Source organism: Microtus ochrogaster, linkage group LG2 (assembly GCF_000317375.1).
Source record: "Microtus ochrogaster isolate Prairie Vole_2 linkage group LG2, MicOch1.0, whole genome shotgun sequence".
Classification (NCBI taxonomy): domain Eukaryota; kingdom Metazoa; phylum Chordata; class Mammalia; order Rodentia; family Cricetidae; genus Microtus; species Microtus ochrogaster.
In genome coordinates this window covers 2,124,725-2,140,591 of record NC_022028.1, presented here as the reverse complement: position 1 = coordinate 2,140,591, position 15,867 = coordinate 2,124,725, and the positions used below count along the sequence as shown (strand labels likewise).

At 48.7% G+C, this 15,867-nt stretch overlaps 1 protein-coding gene across 1 annotated transcript in view; it reads left to right on the top strand.

The window, feature by feature from the left end:
• Trem1 (triggering receptor expressed on myeloid cells 1) overlaps positions 1 to 11,892 on the top strand; it is a 14,548-nt gene extending 2,656 nt beyond the window's left edge. The window contains exons 2-4 of the mRNA XM_005359694.2: positions 2,595 to 2,951; positions 6,427 to 6,598; positions 11,790 to 11,892. Coding sequence (XP_005359751.1) covers positions 2,595 to 2,951; positions 6,427 to 6,598; positions 11,790 to 11,892 — 632 coding nt within the window. The remainder of the gene's footprint in view (positions 1 to 2,594; positions 2,952 to 6,426; positions 6,599 to 11,789) is intronic.
• Positions 11,893 to 15,867: the final 3,975 nt, after the last annotated feature.

The following is a 15,867-nucleotide window of genomic DNA, read 5'->3' as shown; positions in this document are numbered from 1 at the left end:
AAAAAAAAAAAAAATCCCCCATGAGTCCTTGAGGTGAGTCTGAGCAAGGCCAGGTGAGGGCAGAGCAGGCCTTCTGGAGCCTGACACAGCCTGTGCCAGCAGGCAAGGGCTTCTACTAAAGTGTAAGTCTTGGTCTGTCTGGGTGTGTGTGGTGTATATTGTGGTGCATGTGGGTGGTGGTGGTGGTGGTGTGTGTGTGAGTATGTGTATATGCATGTGTGTGGTACATGTGTATTGTGCGAGTGTGTTGTGAGTGTGGTGTATTGTGCGAGTGTGTTGTGTGTGTGGTTAGTGTGGGTGGTAGTGTGTGCATGCACGTATGTGTGTGATGCACGTGTGTGATGCATATGGGTGTGGTGTGGGTATGGTGGGGGTGGTGTGTGTGTGTATTGTGTGTGTGGTGCGTGTGTGGTGCAAGTGTGTGTGTGGTGCAAGTGTGTGTGGTGTGGGTATGGTGGGGGTGGTATGTGTGTGTGTGGTGCGTGTGTGGTGCAAGTGTGTGTGGTATGTGTGTGTGGGGGGGTGGGCAGTTGTAGTAACAACAGCAGTAGACATTTTAGGAAGTGAAAGTCTAGCTCCCTGCTCTGGCATTCTGTCCATGCCTTTGCTGGAGAATGATGTCCAGGCCTGAGTGGCCAAACTCTACAGTCTCTCGGTGACTTAAGAACTGGTGTTGATGACCTAGATGTTTTCACATCAGCAGGGCCCGATTCCAGGTGATTTTCTTGTTTCCACTCCAAGAGTGGGGCTGAGATTAGTATGCATGAATGCAAGTGTGTGTGTGTGTGTGTGTGTGTGTGTGTGTGTGTGTGGTGGATGCACGCGAGTGTGTGGTGTGTTTGGGGGGTGCATGCACGTGAGTGTGTGGTGTGTGTGTGGGGGGGTGCATGCACGCAAGTGTGTGGTGTGTGTGTGGTGCATGCGTGCGAGTGGGGGGGTGCGTGCACGCGAGTGTGTGGTGTGTCTATGTGGTGCATGCGTGCGAGTGTGTGGTGTGTGTGTGTGGTGCCTGCACGCGAGTGTGTGTGGGGGGTGCATGTATGCGAGTGTGTGGTGCATGTGTGCGAGTGTGTGTCTTGTGTGTGGTGCATGTGGATGATGCATGCACGCAAGTGTGTGTTGTGTGTGTGTGTGTAGTGCATGCGTGTGAGTGTGTGTTGTGTGTGTGTGTGTAGTGCATGCGTGTGAGTGTGTGTTGTGTGTGTGTGTGTAGTGCATGCGTGTGAGTGTGTGTTGTGTGTGTGTGTGGCATTTCCAAGCTCAGCACTACTGACATTTTGGGTGAGGTAATGGCTGGTGAGGACCATCCTGTGCACTGCAGGATACTTGACAGCACCTGACCTTGTCTGTCCATTAGTTCCGCATGGCAATAGTTCCCATTCCTGTTTATACCAACTGAAAATGTCTCCCAACACCTGACACCAGTGGGGGACACCTGACACCCAGTGGGGGGCAGTTTACACCCAGTGAGGGGCACCTGACACATAGTGAAGAAACATGACTGTGGTTTCTGTCAAAAACAGGAGGGACTTTTTGTCTTAGGTCCTAGGGCACCCAGGGGTGCTAGCTTAAAAGTGCAGCAAGCCATGACTCAAAGTTGTCAGTTTCCTTCTTTCTCCTCCCTACCCAGTTTCTCCCTGTCACTCCGCTCTCCTGTTTGGCTCATTCTCAGGCAACTGATTCCAATATGGTAAAATACAGAACCAGAGCTTGGCACCCTGCTGACCACCAGCCTCTGCATAGGGTTCTGAGTAGTCACAGCTGGTTTCGATTGGCTCCACCCGGTCACAGTCTGTGTGGCCAGGGCCTTAGGGCTGTTCTCGGGGTAGGGCAGCCCCATCAAACCATCAGCAGAGCCATAGGATGGAAGGAGGTGTAGAGCTCCCATCCATCGTGCCCGTGATGCTTTGCTTTTGTTTTCTTTTCTTGATGCTTCCTTGAGTCCCGAAGACTCAAACTTCCGGGACATCATCCTGTGCTTCGAGAATGTCTTTATACCCACTCTTTATCCTGTAAGGAACCTTTCTACAGCCTTCCTCTCTCATCATGCCCTGGCCATCATGTCTCCCTCCAATCGGGCACTTTCATTCCTCTAAAAACCATTTAGGGCTAGAGAAGTAAAGAATACAGCCAGTGTGGTGCTTGCCACGCAAGCATGAGGACCTGAGTTTGATTCCTGAAAGTCTTGTAAAAAAAAAAAAAGATGTAGGGGCACACACTAGTCATCCCAGCACTAGGGATGCAGAGCTGGCTGGATCCCTGGGAGTCCCCAACGAGACAGTCCAGCCGAATATTCCAGTTCCATGTAAAAAGCTTCTTTAACAAAAGAAGCAATTAGATGGACAGTATTCTCAGGCATGTGTAATACCTGAGGTTGGCCTCTGGGCACCACAGGCATGCACACATGCACACATGCATTAACACGTACTCACAAAAGGATTGTTTGTAATGTTTGATTCTCATTGGCCACATATCATTGGCTCTTACAGTGAAACAAACAAACAAACAAACAAACACCAAACAGCTCCTTCCCGGTGCAGAGTTTGGATGGGGACCATTCCCTACAGAGCCTCTTTCCCTTTTCCTGTTTACAGAAGCTAGAGCTGCCACTGACCCAGCCGAAGAAAGGTATAACCGAGTCGAGGGACAGACCTTGGCGGTGAGCTGTCCCTTCAACATCAGGAAGTATGCCAGCAGTCAGAAGGCTTGGCAGAGGCTGCAGGACGGAAAGGAGCCCTTGACATTGGTGGTCACAGAGAGGCCATCTGCAAATCCCAGTGAGGTCCACGTGGGGAAGTACACACTGAAAGATGACCCTGGGGAGGCCATGTTGCATGTCCAAATGACTGATCTTCGAGTGGCAGACTCTGGATTGTACCGCTGCGTGATTTACCACCCTCCTAATGACCCTGTTCTGCTCTTCCATCCTGTCCGCCTGGTGGTGACCAAGGGTGAGTGACCAGGAAGTGTCTGGGGAGAGGAAGGGAAAGGTAGGCCAGCAAGGATGGGGCAGTGGCCCAGGATTCCTAGCAGCTTGACTTCCTGTCAGAATTTCCTTGCCTGCCATCCAAGGCTGTTGGCAGGCACTTGGTCCAATAGTAATTCAGGGCTCTTGCATATGGATTCCCATTGGGCAAAGAGGAAAAGTAGACTTTGGACATGATTTAGTTTCTCTGAGATCTCCCCTTAGAAGTCTTGTCCTTAAGAAGCCTTTTCTTTTTTTAATTAACCATTTAGCTAATTATTTTAATGTTTCTTCATAACAATGTCATAGCCAACATTATAAATATGGAACTATACATTTGGGACATTTTCTGGCTTAAGCAATAGATCTGTTTCAGCAAAGGTCCAGGATACCCATTTGTACCACCTCATTTTCTTCCACACAAACCACCTCAGAATGGGCCACTGTCATCTCCGAAGCAAGTTCAGGACATTCTTCGAAGACAGCAAAAGTTTTTAAGGCCAGGTTTTGCACCCCACAAGCTGCCAGAGCCATTTCTGCCACAGTCATCAGTCAAAGGTGGGGAGGGTTTGGGAAGGAAGTGCTCAGGCTTACAATGGGTGCACTCTGTTCTCCAGGCATTTCCTGGTTTCTACAATTTGGGTTGGATTTGCCACTCTCTGGCTTGGTGCTGGACATTTCTTCCTCCAGAGGGGGATCTCTCTAAACCTCAGAGCCCTCTGTGGGGGACCTTCCTATGTAACTTACGGATCCTCCAGGATCCTCCAGGTCATTCGGGCCTCCGCAGATGGGTGGTGACATTCTTCTGCTCTCTTGGGGTGTATGCTAATCTACACGCTGTTCACTGGAGGCTTCCTTCAGTCAAGAGAGACTTTGAGTTTGCTTGCTTGTAAATCTCCTTTCAAGCCACTTCATAGCGACCTTGGCAGTTGGTGGATCCTCCTGGGTCACCATGGTGTCATTTTCAGGTTTTCCTGTTCCCTTATTCAGGTAGACGTGGATCACGGGTTGTAAACTTCTCCTGTTCATCCCAACAACCTCACAGTGCTTAAGGAAATCTGCTGGATCCAGAGTCCCACTACCATTTGATTCTTGGATATAAATTGCACTGTTGGCCAAGTCTTCAAGATTTATAGGGGGATCTATAAGATGGCAAGATCTGCCCCTTCATCCACGAGTCCACCAGGCTTCTAGAAGCCATTTGGCTCTCCAGTGCCCATTCCACCCTGTTCACTCCCTTGCCCACCTCTGCTCATGCCTCCAAGGTGCCTCTAACTCTCTCCTGGTCCAGGAAATCCTTCAGACTCTTTCCCATAAGCACTTGGGCTACTAGAGAGTAGGGTGGGCACCTCAGAATGCCACTTTATAGGCTATGTTGACTTAGCTGTAGGATCCAGCCTGAGCAGGGCAACTGGAGGGAAACAACAGCTTTGTTGACCATAACTAGTGTCGTTCCATGGCTGCTTGCTCATAGTTCTTGAGAGGCCCTGCTCAGGTCATAACTAGACAGCTGTGAAGAGGAACGGCTGGTAGGAGGATGACCCAAGAGGGAGAGCCAGGAGTTCAGAAGTAATAAAAACACTGGAAAGTTGGGGTCAGGAGGTCTTGTACAAGCTACGTCTTATGCCAAGAATGTTTATTAAGAAGTACAGCATCAGTCAGGCATGGTAGCACACACCTTTGATCCTAGCCCTTGAGAGCCAGAGGCAGGTGAATCTCTGTGAGTTCAAGGCCAGCTTGATTTTTGTAGTGAGTTCCAGGACAGGCAGTGCTACATAGTGAGATTCTATCTCAAACGCATACACACACACACACACACACACACACACACACACACACACAGCATCTTATATGCACTTTGCAAGGGGACATGGGATAGAGGCAGCAGAAAGCGGTCATACAATGAGCGAAATCATCAGGGGTCAGGCAATATTGCATGACGGGAACACAGGAGATCTCAAGCGTGAAACAGACGGCATGCACAGGGGTAACTCCAGTCTCTCTAGTGGGGAAAGTCTAGTTTCCAGGAACTGGAACCTTAACCCCTTTGAGGCCCAGGCCCTAGGCTCAGATCAGACCTTGCCTTGTTTGCTCCTGGGCACGGACACAGAACTGGTGTTCCCCTTAGACATCTTTTCATCAAGGCCTCTGAGAAAGTCTTGGATGAGCCTGACTCCCAACAGAGTAGAGTAGAGGTGTGGTGACTGGCTACAGGGGTAGCTCTTGGGACCTGAGGATAACTGTAGTCGCTCTGTCCATGTCTGAGGCAGGGCTTGTTCCACCCCCCACCCCACCCCCCCATACTAGAATGAAGCTGACTAGTCTTGGCTGACTTTTTACTGGCCTGTGGCGGATAGGCATGGTTGCTGCTGTCTGCTGCCTGCAGGCTGGGTAAGCAGGCCGAGTGCTGCATGCCAACTACGCTGCATTGATGGCCTTAGTGGTGGTGACTGTGGCAGTGGTGGTATCCTAAGAAACAGCGTCATAGCCCCGGACAGGCTACCTCTGTGCCTGCAGGGCAGTTGGAGGCTGTCCATAAGAAGTCACGTATGCAGTCTGACATAGGGCTGGTGGTCTGAGGACTGGGTGAAACTGACATCAGTAGGGGTCCAGGTTCCAAAGATTTGTGGTGTGTCATGTCATTGAAGTGACTGGGCTGTGGACAATGTAGCCCTGCTGGGTTGCAGCTTGGCTGCAGGTACTGTAATCCATGGTTGTTATGTTATCTTCTTAGGAAGCTCTTGTAATCTACTCCTTTCAAGATGCCCTTGGTGCCCCCTAAACTATGTGTGTCAGACCTTGCTGTGGGCATGAACCACCTGAACTCCTTATTTCATGAAGACCCTGGCTCAGCAGACCTGAAGTGACACTTGCTTATGAGGAACAAGGGTCTAGGCTTCAGTGGGGACCAATGCAGTTATACACCCCTTATGAATTACTGAATTCACCAAGGACCAGCTGGTGCCTTGCTGGGCTCTACATCCCCAGTAGTAATAGTGGATGATCAAGGATGGCAGAGAAAAGAGAAAAGGCCTCCCTTCCTAGAACCAGGAAGTCTGTGCCAAGTCCAGGCTGAGGCTCAGATGCAATACAGCAGTAAAGGACACCTTAGAGAGACGTGACTTACAGAGGCAGAGAGAGCCATGTAAGGGGGAGAAGGGGAACATGGAGAGCTGAACAGCAGCAGAGAGAACATTTCCTCACCTCAGACAGCCCGAGGAGTCTTTCCTTCACGCCTCTCCAGCCCTCCTCCTTTTCTCCCTTCACTCATCTGTTTCTGTCTCTGCTTCAGGCTGGCTTCTTTGGATTTTAGTTAAAAAATCCTTGCTTCTTGAATAGCAATGTTCTTTTCCCTCCCCAGCTCACTTCTCTTCTGCTCATTCATCCATCCGTCTGTCCATTCATCAATCTTCTGTCCATTATATGTCTGTCCATTTATCTCTCCATGTGTCTTCTTGCAGATTCTTCAGATCCATCCACTTCTGGCATCACAACTACTATAAGCCCAACTACATTTCCCATCCCGATTACCACAAAATACCAGCGCAGAGACAGGACTATGACCCCATCCACAGCTGTTGTCTCTTCTCCTGACCCTGAAGTCACCTACCCAAACATGCCAGATGTTCCCAGGTATGTTTTCTGGGATCCTGGTTAGGATGCCATTTATCTCCTAGTCCAAGTGCTGAGAGGATGTGGGCATGAATCTGTGGTGGGCTGGAGCAGAAGCAGAAGCAGACAAGTCTGTGCAGAATTTCCCAGGGAGGGAGAAGGTGGCGACTGACTGAGGAGGAGGCTCCCACCCTCCCCAGCTCACCCTCTCTGTCTCCCTGCACATCAGAGTAGTAAGAGGAGGGAAATGGCATTTTTGATGAATACTTTCAGTCCTGCCAACCCAGAAGCAGATGGATTCCGATGTCAGATAGACCAGCTATGTATGTAACATTGGGTGAGCCAGCGACCCCTTGTGGCTTTAGTTCCCAAGGATACTGTTGAGATACTAGAAGACCAGAGGATGCTGTCTGCCACCTCCCCATGTCTATGACTCTCCCTAGTAATGCTCTTTGTGCTATTGAACTGACTTAGTTTGTTTGTTTGATTTTAGTACTGGCGTGAGCACTCCACTCCACACTGATGGAATGGCAGGCATTCATGGAGACGGTGGCAGACTCATAGTTCCCTTTTCGCAGTGTCAGGGATCAAACTAGCCCAGCCCTTTGTCTCAATATTTTAAAATATGATTTTTCAGGAGATTTCTAACCTGCATTTATGTTTGTCAGCTCTCCATCATTGTAACAAATGACCCAGACAATAGGCTTAAAATGGGATAGGTTTATTTTGGCTCCAAATTCTGGAGGTTTCAGGACACAGCTTTTGGATCTGCGGTGAAGCAGTATATCATGGTGGCATGACATTGAGAAAAATGAAGAGGAAGGGGTCAGACTATGGGTGTGCTGTTTCTTTGGGAACGGATGCATGTGGATGATGGCTCAATGAGTGAGTGAGCGCACGCCTGAATAGATATTTGTGTGCGTGGATTCATGGATGGATAGATGACTAAATAGAAGGATGAATGAAAGGATGGGTAGATGATAGACGGAAGAAAAAGTAGATGGGTGGATTAATGAGTGCACGGTGGCCTAAAGCACTGGCCAATTCCAGCCTTTCAAACTTTCCACCACCTTCTAACAATGTCAATTTGTCACCAGTGCTGATCCACGCTGCAGCAGCAGGCCACACCTGCTGGTTAAGAGCCACCTTGCATGCATGGCCCTCCTTACAGTTGCTGTTGAAGGCTAATGTTTCATTTAAATGCTGCATCAAAAGTGAAAAAATTCTTTTTTCCCTAGTCTAATATGTCCCCACCATGGTTCCATGTAGCCTTTATTCATATATACCTTAGCATGGCCCAGTTCTAGTTATATACATGAAGTAATTTTCCCTGGTAAGATTATCTCTCAGCCAGGCATGGTGGCACATACCTTTAATCTCAGCACTCGGGAGGCAGAGGCAGGAGGATCTCTGTGAGTTCAAGGCCAACCAGGTCTATGTAGTGAGCTCCAGGACAGTCATAACTACTTACAAAGACTATATCTTTAAAATCCTTCAACATTACTACACTGAATTATAATTTCAATAAATACATACTTTTCTGTCAATCAAAAAAGCCAGAAACCTCACAATCATTTACCTACTCTTGACTGTTCATACTATTTTCTTTTTAAAATATTTTTGTTCATTTTTGAGACAGGGTTTCTCCATGTAGCCTTGATTGTCCTGGAACTCACTCTGTAGACCAGGCTGGCTTCAAACTTACAGACATCTTCCTGCTTTTTCCACCCAAGTGCAGGAATTAAAGACATGAGCCATCACCACTCAGATAATTTTAAAAACTCTTTTATCTCAAAAAATTTCCATAAGAGAATTTGGGCATTTATGTCACTTTGCATACTATCACATATACAAAATGTCTTCTAAATATCAGAATTGTCTGCACTGGAGAGATGGCTCAGAGGTTAAGAGCAGTAGCTGCTCTTCCAGAGGTCCTGAGTTCAATTCCCAGCACCCCACGGTGGCTCACAACCATCTATCTCCAGTCTCTGGGGATCTGACACTCTCTGTTGGTCTCCACAGGTAGGCACTGTACCTAATTGGTACATAAATATACTTTCAGAAAAACACTTTATACATAATTAAAAATAAATAAAATCACAAAAGCAGACTTTGCAGATGATCTACAGTGCAGAACTGAGGCTGTGGTACAGCAGGCTGACCAGCAAGGGTTTAGCATTTTAAAACATTCCTCTAGACCTTGGCATATGATTCGGAGGATGTGGGTGCTCAAGGCTCTGGTTCCATGCTCAGCACCAAGGAAAAAATATTCCTAGTAAAGTTGATGAGAAGTGGTCATGACATTCATTTCTCTGAGTGTGGATTCTTGTTCCAGGCAAGGAGGCAGACGCACCGTCCTCTTCCTGAGCATGGTTCCCTGGTGCCGTCTCAAGTGCCTGGCATGGAGTTGCTGCCTTCATGGGGCAGTGAAAGTTTGCAGTCTAGGGAGAGTCAGTACTCGTCTTTCCTTCTTTTTAAAAAACTTTTATTTTTAACTATGTGTGTGTGCACGTGCACGTGTGATTTGTGTGAGGGAGCCCAGGGGCTGCCGCAGTCTGGAAAAAGTGCTGCATCCCTCAGAGTTACAGTTACAGGAAGCTGTGAGCTGCCCAGTGTGGGTCCTGGGAAAATAACTCAGTCCTCTGGGAGAGCAGTGTGTGCTCTTAACCACCGAACCATCTTTCCGGAAGTTAGTTTGTCGCTGTTGCCTTTGTTTTCCCAGGCGCAGGAGGTACGTTGTAGCTCACATTGTCACTACCGCTATACCCCTGCCACCTGCTAACTTTATACCACGTGACTAGAGCATGAGGTTATTCACCAGTTTGAGTTCAAGTTGTTTGCCCAGGTGACAGGAGAGCAAAGACTGCCCTGCTGATGGACAGGCATGGCAGGGAGCACCATTTTCCTGTGACAAGCTTACTTCTAGAGATGCGTCATGGGAAAGTAAGCCTTGTGAAAATATTTTAGGAAGTAACCCCTGGCAGAGCCGTCAGGGAAGTGCGATGGGGAAGGAAAGTCAATAGAGGGTCATAATCAGGACCAGTCTCCCAGGTGTGGCATAGACTGGGTCCCGTGAGGGAGTCTGGGTACCAGTTGAAACTGCTTCTGTTGGAGGCAGAAGGCTTAGAGTCTATGTGTGTGTATATATATATATTCCTACATCCGGTCATTGTGTAGGGGAAGCCCTAGCAATGTGACGCAGAGACCCCACAGACAGGTGAAGAGCTGCTGTAAGGGGATGTGCCCTGGAGCCCAGTGCATGAAAACAACTCGGGGTCCAAGGAACTACAATGGAACATTGGCAGGTTAGACTTAGGAAGCAATGGCATTAGCAAAGACCAGAAGCAGGGCCTCTCCAGCAGCAGGCTCCCCTGGGAGCTGAGGCTGCCACCAGGGTAGGTACTATGGCAACCACAAGGTGAGAGACAGGAGCTAGCCTCCCTATCCTGGTTGCCTCTCTAGCACGATAAGCTGCTAAACTTACCACGTGGCCTTGGGGATATTGTCCCCTTATAGGGGACAGGATGGGAGCCTGGGGTGGAGTCAGCATACATGGGCAGGTTGCTCCAGTCCATCACCATGATGAGTGCACATACTGCTTTCAAGGTTACTGCTGTGATTTGTTCCTTAATTGCACTCAATTCTATTTCCTAGTGATCTTCCATGACTCTGTCCCCATTTATATACTTATCGTTAGCCATGTTTAGAGAAAAATTATAGCCTGGACTCAGACCAACAATACTTTGCCCTGCTATGTAGTATGATTGTACCATAGCGTTATTCACTAACCTTTCTTGCTGTAGTAAGGTCCACACTTTACTAAGTAGATCATTGACCAAGCCCTCACATTCCATTTGTGTACTTACACAAGTTCTCATTCTGGGGTCCATGCTGGCTGCAGATTTGTGATCTTCCTGCCTCAGCCTACCCACTGTTGGGATTATGGGCATGAGCTTCGTGCACCATTAAGTTCTTATATATAAAAGGCTTGTGGGCCTTGTGCTCAGTATCAGCACTAGAGAAACCAGGACTGTTAAACATGCAAGGTTGCCTCTTCAAACTATTGTCTGAACAGAAGGCTGGGAATGGGATTAGTTGGTAGCCTGGTGACCTGTGCTATCTGCAGGGGCAGATCACCCCTGGATTCCCCAGACTAATGTTTATCCAGACTCTTCCTTCTAGACCCTTCCCTTTAGCATTGTTTCTCAGTCAATAGAAATCATCTTTACGAAAGAGGTCATTTGTACTTTGAAGAGTTACAATGTTATCCTGCTATTTAAGATTTGTTGTAGATACAGAATTGAGTTAATAATAATCAGAAAACTTCCCCCTAAAATAAACTCCCTGGGTCAGACTTTGAAGTTTGAACCAATACCATCTACTGAGTTTTGCTGAAACAAATTTCCTTCTTGCCTCATGCAGACTTGATGGTCGCTGCATTTGCAGAGACCCCGCAGTTATATATCATTAATACTCTGTGTGGCCTCTGTCTGAATCATTGTCACCTGTTATTTTTGTCCCTGTGTCCTAACATGTAAAACATCATGTCCTCACCTACTTCCCTACCTGCCCAGTTCAGGTGAAGTGCTCTCTCTCTCTCTCTCTCTCTCTCTCTCTCTCTCTCTCTCTCTCTCTCTGTGTGTGTGTGTATCTGTGTCTCTCTCTGTCTCTCTCTCTGTCTCTCTCTCTGTCTCTCTCTGTCTCTCTCTCTCTCTCTCTCTCTCTCTCTCTCTCTCTCTCTCTCTCTCCGGGGTGGGTCTCTTTCTTATGTCTACTGCTGTCTATCTGGAACTTGGAGAAGCATTTTGCTAAAATCATGACAACCCCGCAATGGGGTTTTCACTAAGGTTAGATTCTTCTTGGTTTCTGGATGGGGACAATGAAGACTAAGGTAGGACACCTGTCCCCAGGAGCAGGTGAGAATGGGGACAACAGGGAGCAGGTTCCCTAGATATGGACATGACATCATTCCACACTGAAGGTCAAGATGCCCAGGTGAATCCTCCTTATGCGTCTCCTGGACCTGAAACCTAGACTCTCCTGCAAACACATTTCTAAAGGGTTATTTTAGGAAGAGATCAACTAAACTGCATCTAAACTTTCCCACAGGCTGAAGGGAGGATCTAAGTTGGAAAGATTGGATGGAGGAGAATTCCATAGACTTGACAGTGTGGGTGGTCATTGACCAACATTCAATCTCATCTCTCCACAGGGTCTCCATATTCAGCATCGTTGTTCCTGTGGTCTGTGGACTCTTCAGTAAGACCCTTATCTTCACTGTCTTGTTTGCTGTCACACAGAGGTCATTTGAATGACAGACCATGAAGCCACACAGCAGTGACTTATGACTTTCAGCCACGTCTATCTCCCAAGAAGAGCTCGGGGTGGGGTGGGGCTGAGGAGAGACTGTGAAATGAATTGAACCTGTAATCATGGGTGACATCTAAGGTCCAGGATGTCCCTGCTCACTCTCCTCAGTCCATCCATCATCTTGGGTATGTGCTCTGCACCCTCAGAAGAGGGGAAACCCAACACCCCCGACCATTCTGCCTGAATAGATGTTGGTTGGAAATAAAGATAGCCCTGTGCTCCTCCCTGTCACCATTCATGGGAGTCGTGAGGTTTAGGGGGTGACAGCTCCTACTCCTGCTAGGCAGCACAAATCTAGCTACCTGTGCAGGCCCTTGCTTGTGAAGCAGCCTGCTCTCCCAGCCTCTAGGGCCTTCCTCTCTGGGAATCAGACACTCAGATTTGGCTTCCTGGGTGGTCCTCTGAATATTCCCAACCATAAGCCAAAAAGACAAAATCCCACCTTGAGGATTATGGAACTGGGAGAGAGAAATCAAGTTAAGCTGGATGCTGTTGTCTGGGAAACTCTTGGAGAAGGAGATGGCGTCTGTAGGATGGGATTAGTACATGCATCAATATGCGTGTGCGTTTTCTCGTTGACTCCTCAGTACAACCTGTGAGGCCAAGGTGTATGTGACCATAGGGAGGCCACAGGAATAGCAGGCCACCACCTCCTAGTGGGAATGAGGTCTAGAGAGTTCCCTTGCAGAAGGGCTCCAAAGTCAGAGAGATGGAGAGCCAGGGCTCTGCTGCCAGCTGAATGTCCTCTTCCTGGACTGAGACAGGGCGGGCATGGTGGGGGTGGGCAGGAACTCATCCCAGGCTGGGGAGACTGTCCCCAGTGTGCCTCTAACTCCCTCTCACCTCTTGATGTCCTTCCAGGTGCCCTGTGGCCCCAGTGCTGTTTCTGGACACACAGGCATTTTCTTGTTTTCTATCTCCTAGAGTCTAAAGACAAAGGGACCCTGCGGGTAAGGAAAGGATGGTATGTTAGCTCATTCTACTTCCACATGCCTAGGCCAACTCCATCCTAAGCTTCCCAAGAGCAAACACATCCCACCACGTAGCATCCAGCTCACTTGATCTCAGTCAGAGGCTGCGAAGTGGCTGTTCCACACTTCTCAGGTCAAGAAAACACATTCCTGGCAGAGAGACTTTCCCCTACTCCTGTGAAGAACTCCCAAGTCTTAGGGCATGCTTTTATCACAGAAGGATGTTTCCCTGTGAACATGGCTCTCTGTATAATCCCGCCCTGGGTGGCACTGATAAGCACTGGGCATTGCCAATCCTATAATCTCATCTTTTGGGAGAGGCCTTGGTGGGATTCACTTTATTTGGGTGCTCTGGCATAAATCTTTGGAGGACTGATCCAGAAGCTGATCATCTCAGGAGGTGTTTTTTCTGCCTAAAGAGCCAAGCAGGAGGCTGTGGTCCAGTTAATGCCCAGTTGGTGTAGAGCTTGTCATAGAAGCTTGAGGACCTGAATTCTGTCCACAGAAACCACATGAAAAAGTTGGTTAGGGTGAACCACTGCTGTGTTCTTAGCACTTGGGAGGCAGAGAGAGAGAGACGGTTCCCTGGGACTAGCTGACTGTCTAGAGACCCTCTCCAGGTCATTGACAGATCATGTCTCAAAACAAACAAACAAACAAACAAACAAACAAACAAACAAAACCAAAAACAGGGAGGAAAGCTCTTACATACACACAAGCACACACAGATAGATACACATACACACACGTATGTAGTGTGGTGTCTGCTATAGCACACACACACACAAACACACACACACATAAGTTGTGTGGCCTATTATAGTTCTTAGGTTGTCAAGTTTCCGTAGCTAGAAGTCACTTGTGAAAACAGCATCAGGTGGGGAATTGTCCCCTGTGGGCTTGTCTGTGCCACATTGTCTCGATGGATGGCTGAGGTAGGAGCATTCACCCTGCATATGGATCGTACCATTCATAGACTTCACAGTTTCAGATTAAGGAACCCTAGCTGATCAGAAGCAGGCGGACAGCAGGAGTCCAGTTGCAGATCCTCTCTGCTCTGGACTCCTGATGGGATGTGACTAGCTGTTTTGAGTTCCCGCCTTGACGTCCCTGAAATAATGGACCGTGACCTGGAATCCTAGCTAAGCCAACCCCTTTCCCCCTCAGCCGAGTTTTCCTCGGGTGTCTTCTCACAGCATGCGGATGGAACCAGAACAATGGTGCGCATCTGTAATCCGGATGGAACCAGAACAATGGTGCGCATCTGTAATCCCAGCAGCGGAGCGGGAGGCGAGAGGACTGCGGACTGGAGGAAGTCTGTTCTCCGTAATGAAACTGTGTCTCAGGCAGAAAAATAAATAAAAATAAGCAATGGTTCAGACCCAGTGACTGGACTGCAGGGTCTGGTCCAGTTGGAGTCTGGGCCAGAGTCACCTAGGCTGCTTGCTACAGTGCAGATGTCTTGGCCTTTTTGCAGGCCTATGGACTCCAGAGCCTCTGAGGAGAGAGCCCTGATGTGACTATGTAAGCCTGGCTTCCTGAGTAACTCAGCTGTATGGCCATACTGAGAACAATGGGTAGAACAAAATTAAAGATGAAGGGCTGAGGAGATGCATCAGTTAGTTGGTAAAGGGCTCGCCACATAAACACAGAAACCTGATTTTCATTCCTAGAAGCCACATAGAAAACACCAGATGTGCTGGTGCACACACAATACAGCCGAGGGGAGATAGAGGCAGGCAGCTTGCTTACCTGATGAGGCTCATACCAATGAGAGATTCTTTCTCAGAAAAAGAAGGTGAATGGTGTCTGAATAATGACATCAGACTGTCCCTTGGCCTTGGAAGGTGGCAAATCTGGATGTCTCAGCATCATTGGCTTGGGGGAAACTGTGTGAATGGATGGTCAGTGGAAGTGGCAACATCTTGGTGTGTGGAGCAATGTGGTGGAAAATGGCAGCCCCAGAGTGTTTCCTAACAGACTGTGGCAGCAATGCAGGAAGGAGGCTGTCACAAGGACAGGGTACTCTCCCTTCTTCACCTTCCCTGGCCAGCTTCCTCTTGTCACAGTTCCGTCAGAGTGTCTCAATGGGACCTCTGGGGACAGGCGTCAGTCAACATCTCTGGGGGGCAGCATGCTCCAGCAACTGTAAGGGGCTTTGCCCCTTGTCTCTGGCCACTGGCAGATAGCACAGCCAGGAAGGAGCATCAGATGGAGGAGACCTGGGGTGTGACAGCCGCTGGTATGGCTGGGGCTGTCGCTCTGCCCCTCGGGTAAGGAGAAGTAGGCGAGGAAGGTAGAGGAGATGGTGCCAATTAGAGGGACGTAGCCTGCTGAGGGGAGGCATCTGTTCAAAGAAGTTTACTTTTCTTTCTCCAGACGGACGTGGGGAGCCGAGGGGATGTGTTAGAGGTGGGCGAGGACTGAGGTAGGAGGAGAGCGAGGCTGTCGTGATCCTCCCTGACCCAGCAGGGAACGGACCATGATACAAGCCCGAGGTTCTCCTAGGTCATATTGAAGTTGAGAAAGTTATATGGTCAATACCAGGCAGCCCTGGGCTCTGCTGAAACCTACCTAGAGGCAAATCTGGGAAGCAGATCTATTTTAAAGGGGCAGCCGATCACAGGGCAGCATAAATGGCTTGCATATGAGTAGGCCACCCTGAGAATTCACTAGCAGGTTGATGGAAAGCTCATGTCTCAGTACTTCACACATAATAAATACTTAATAAAAGTTATAGTGATGATGGCAGTAACAGTATAACCTGGCATGGCAGCCCGTGGCATGAAAGGCCAAGAAGGAAGAAAGGTTAACTGCCATTGGCTCTGTTCATGCGGATGCACCTCTGAACACATGGACAGAGGGTGAAGGGAGATTCCAGCCGAGGACACCAGGAGTGGACAGAAAGGGCCACGTGCCATGCAGCAATGAACATGTCTGGGCCACCGC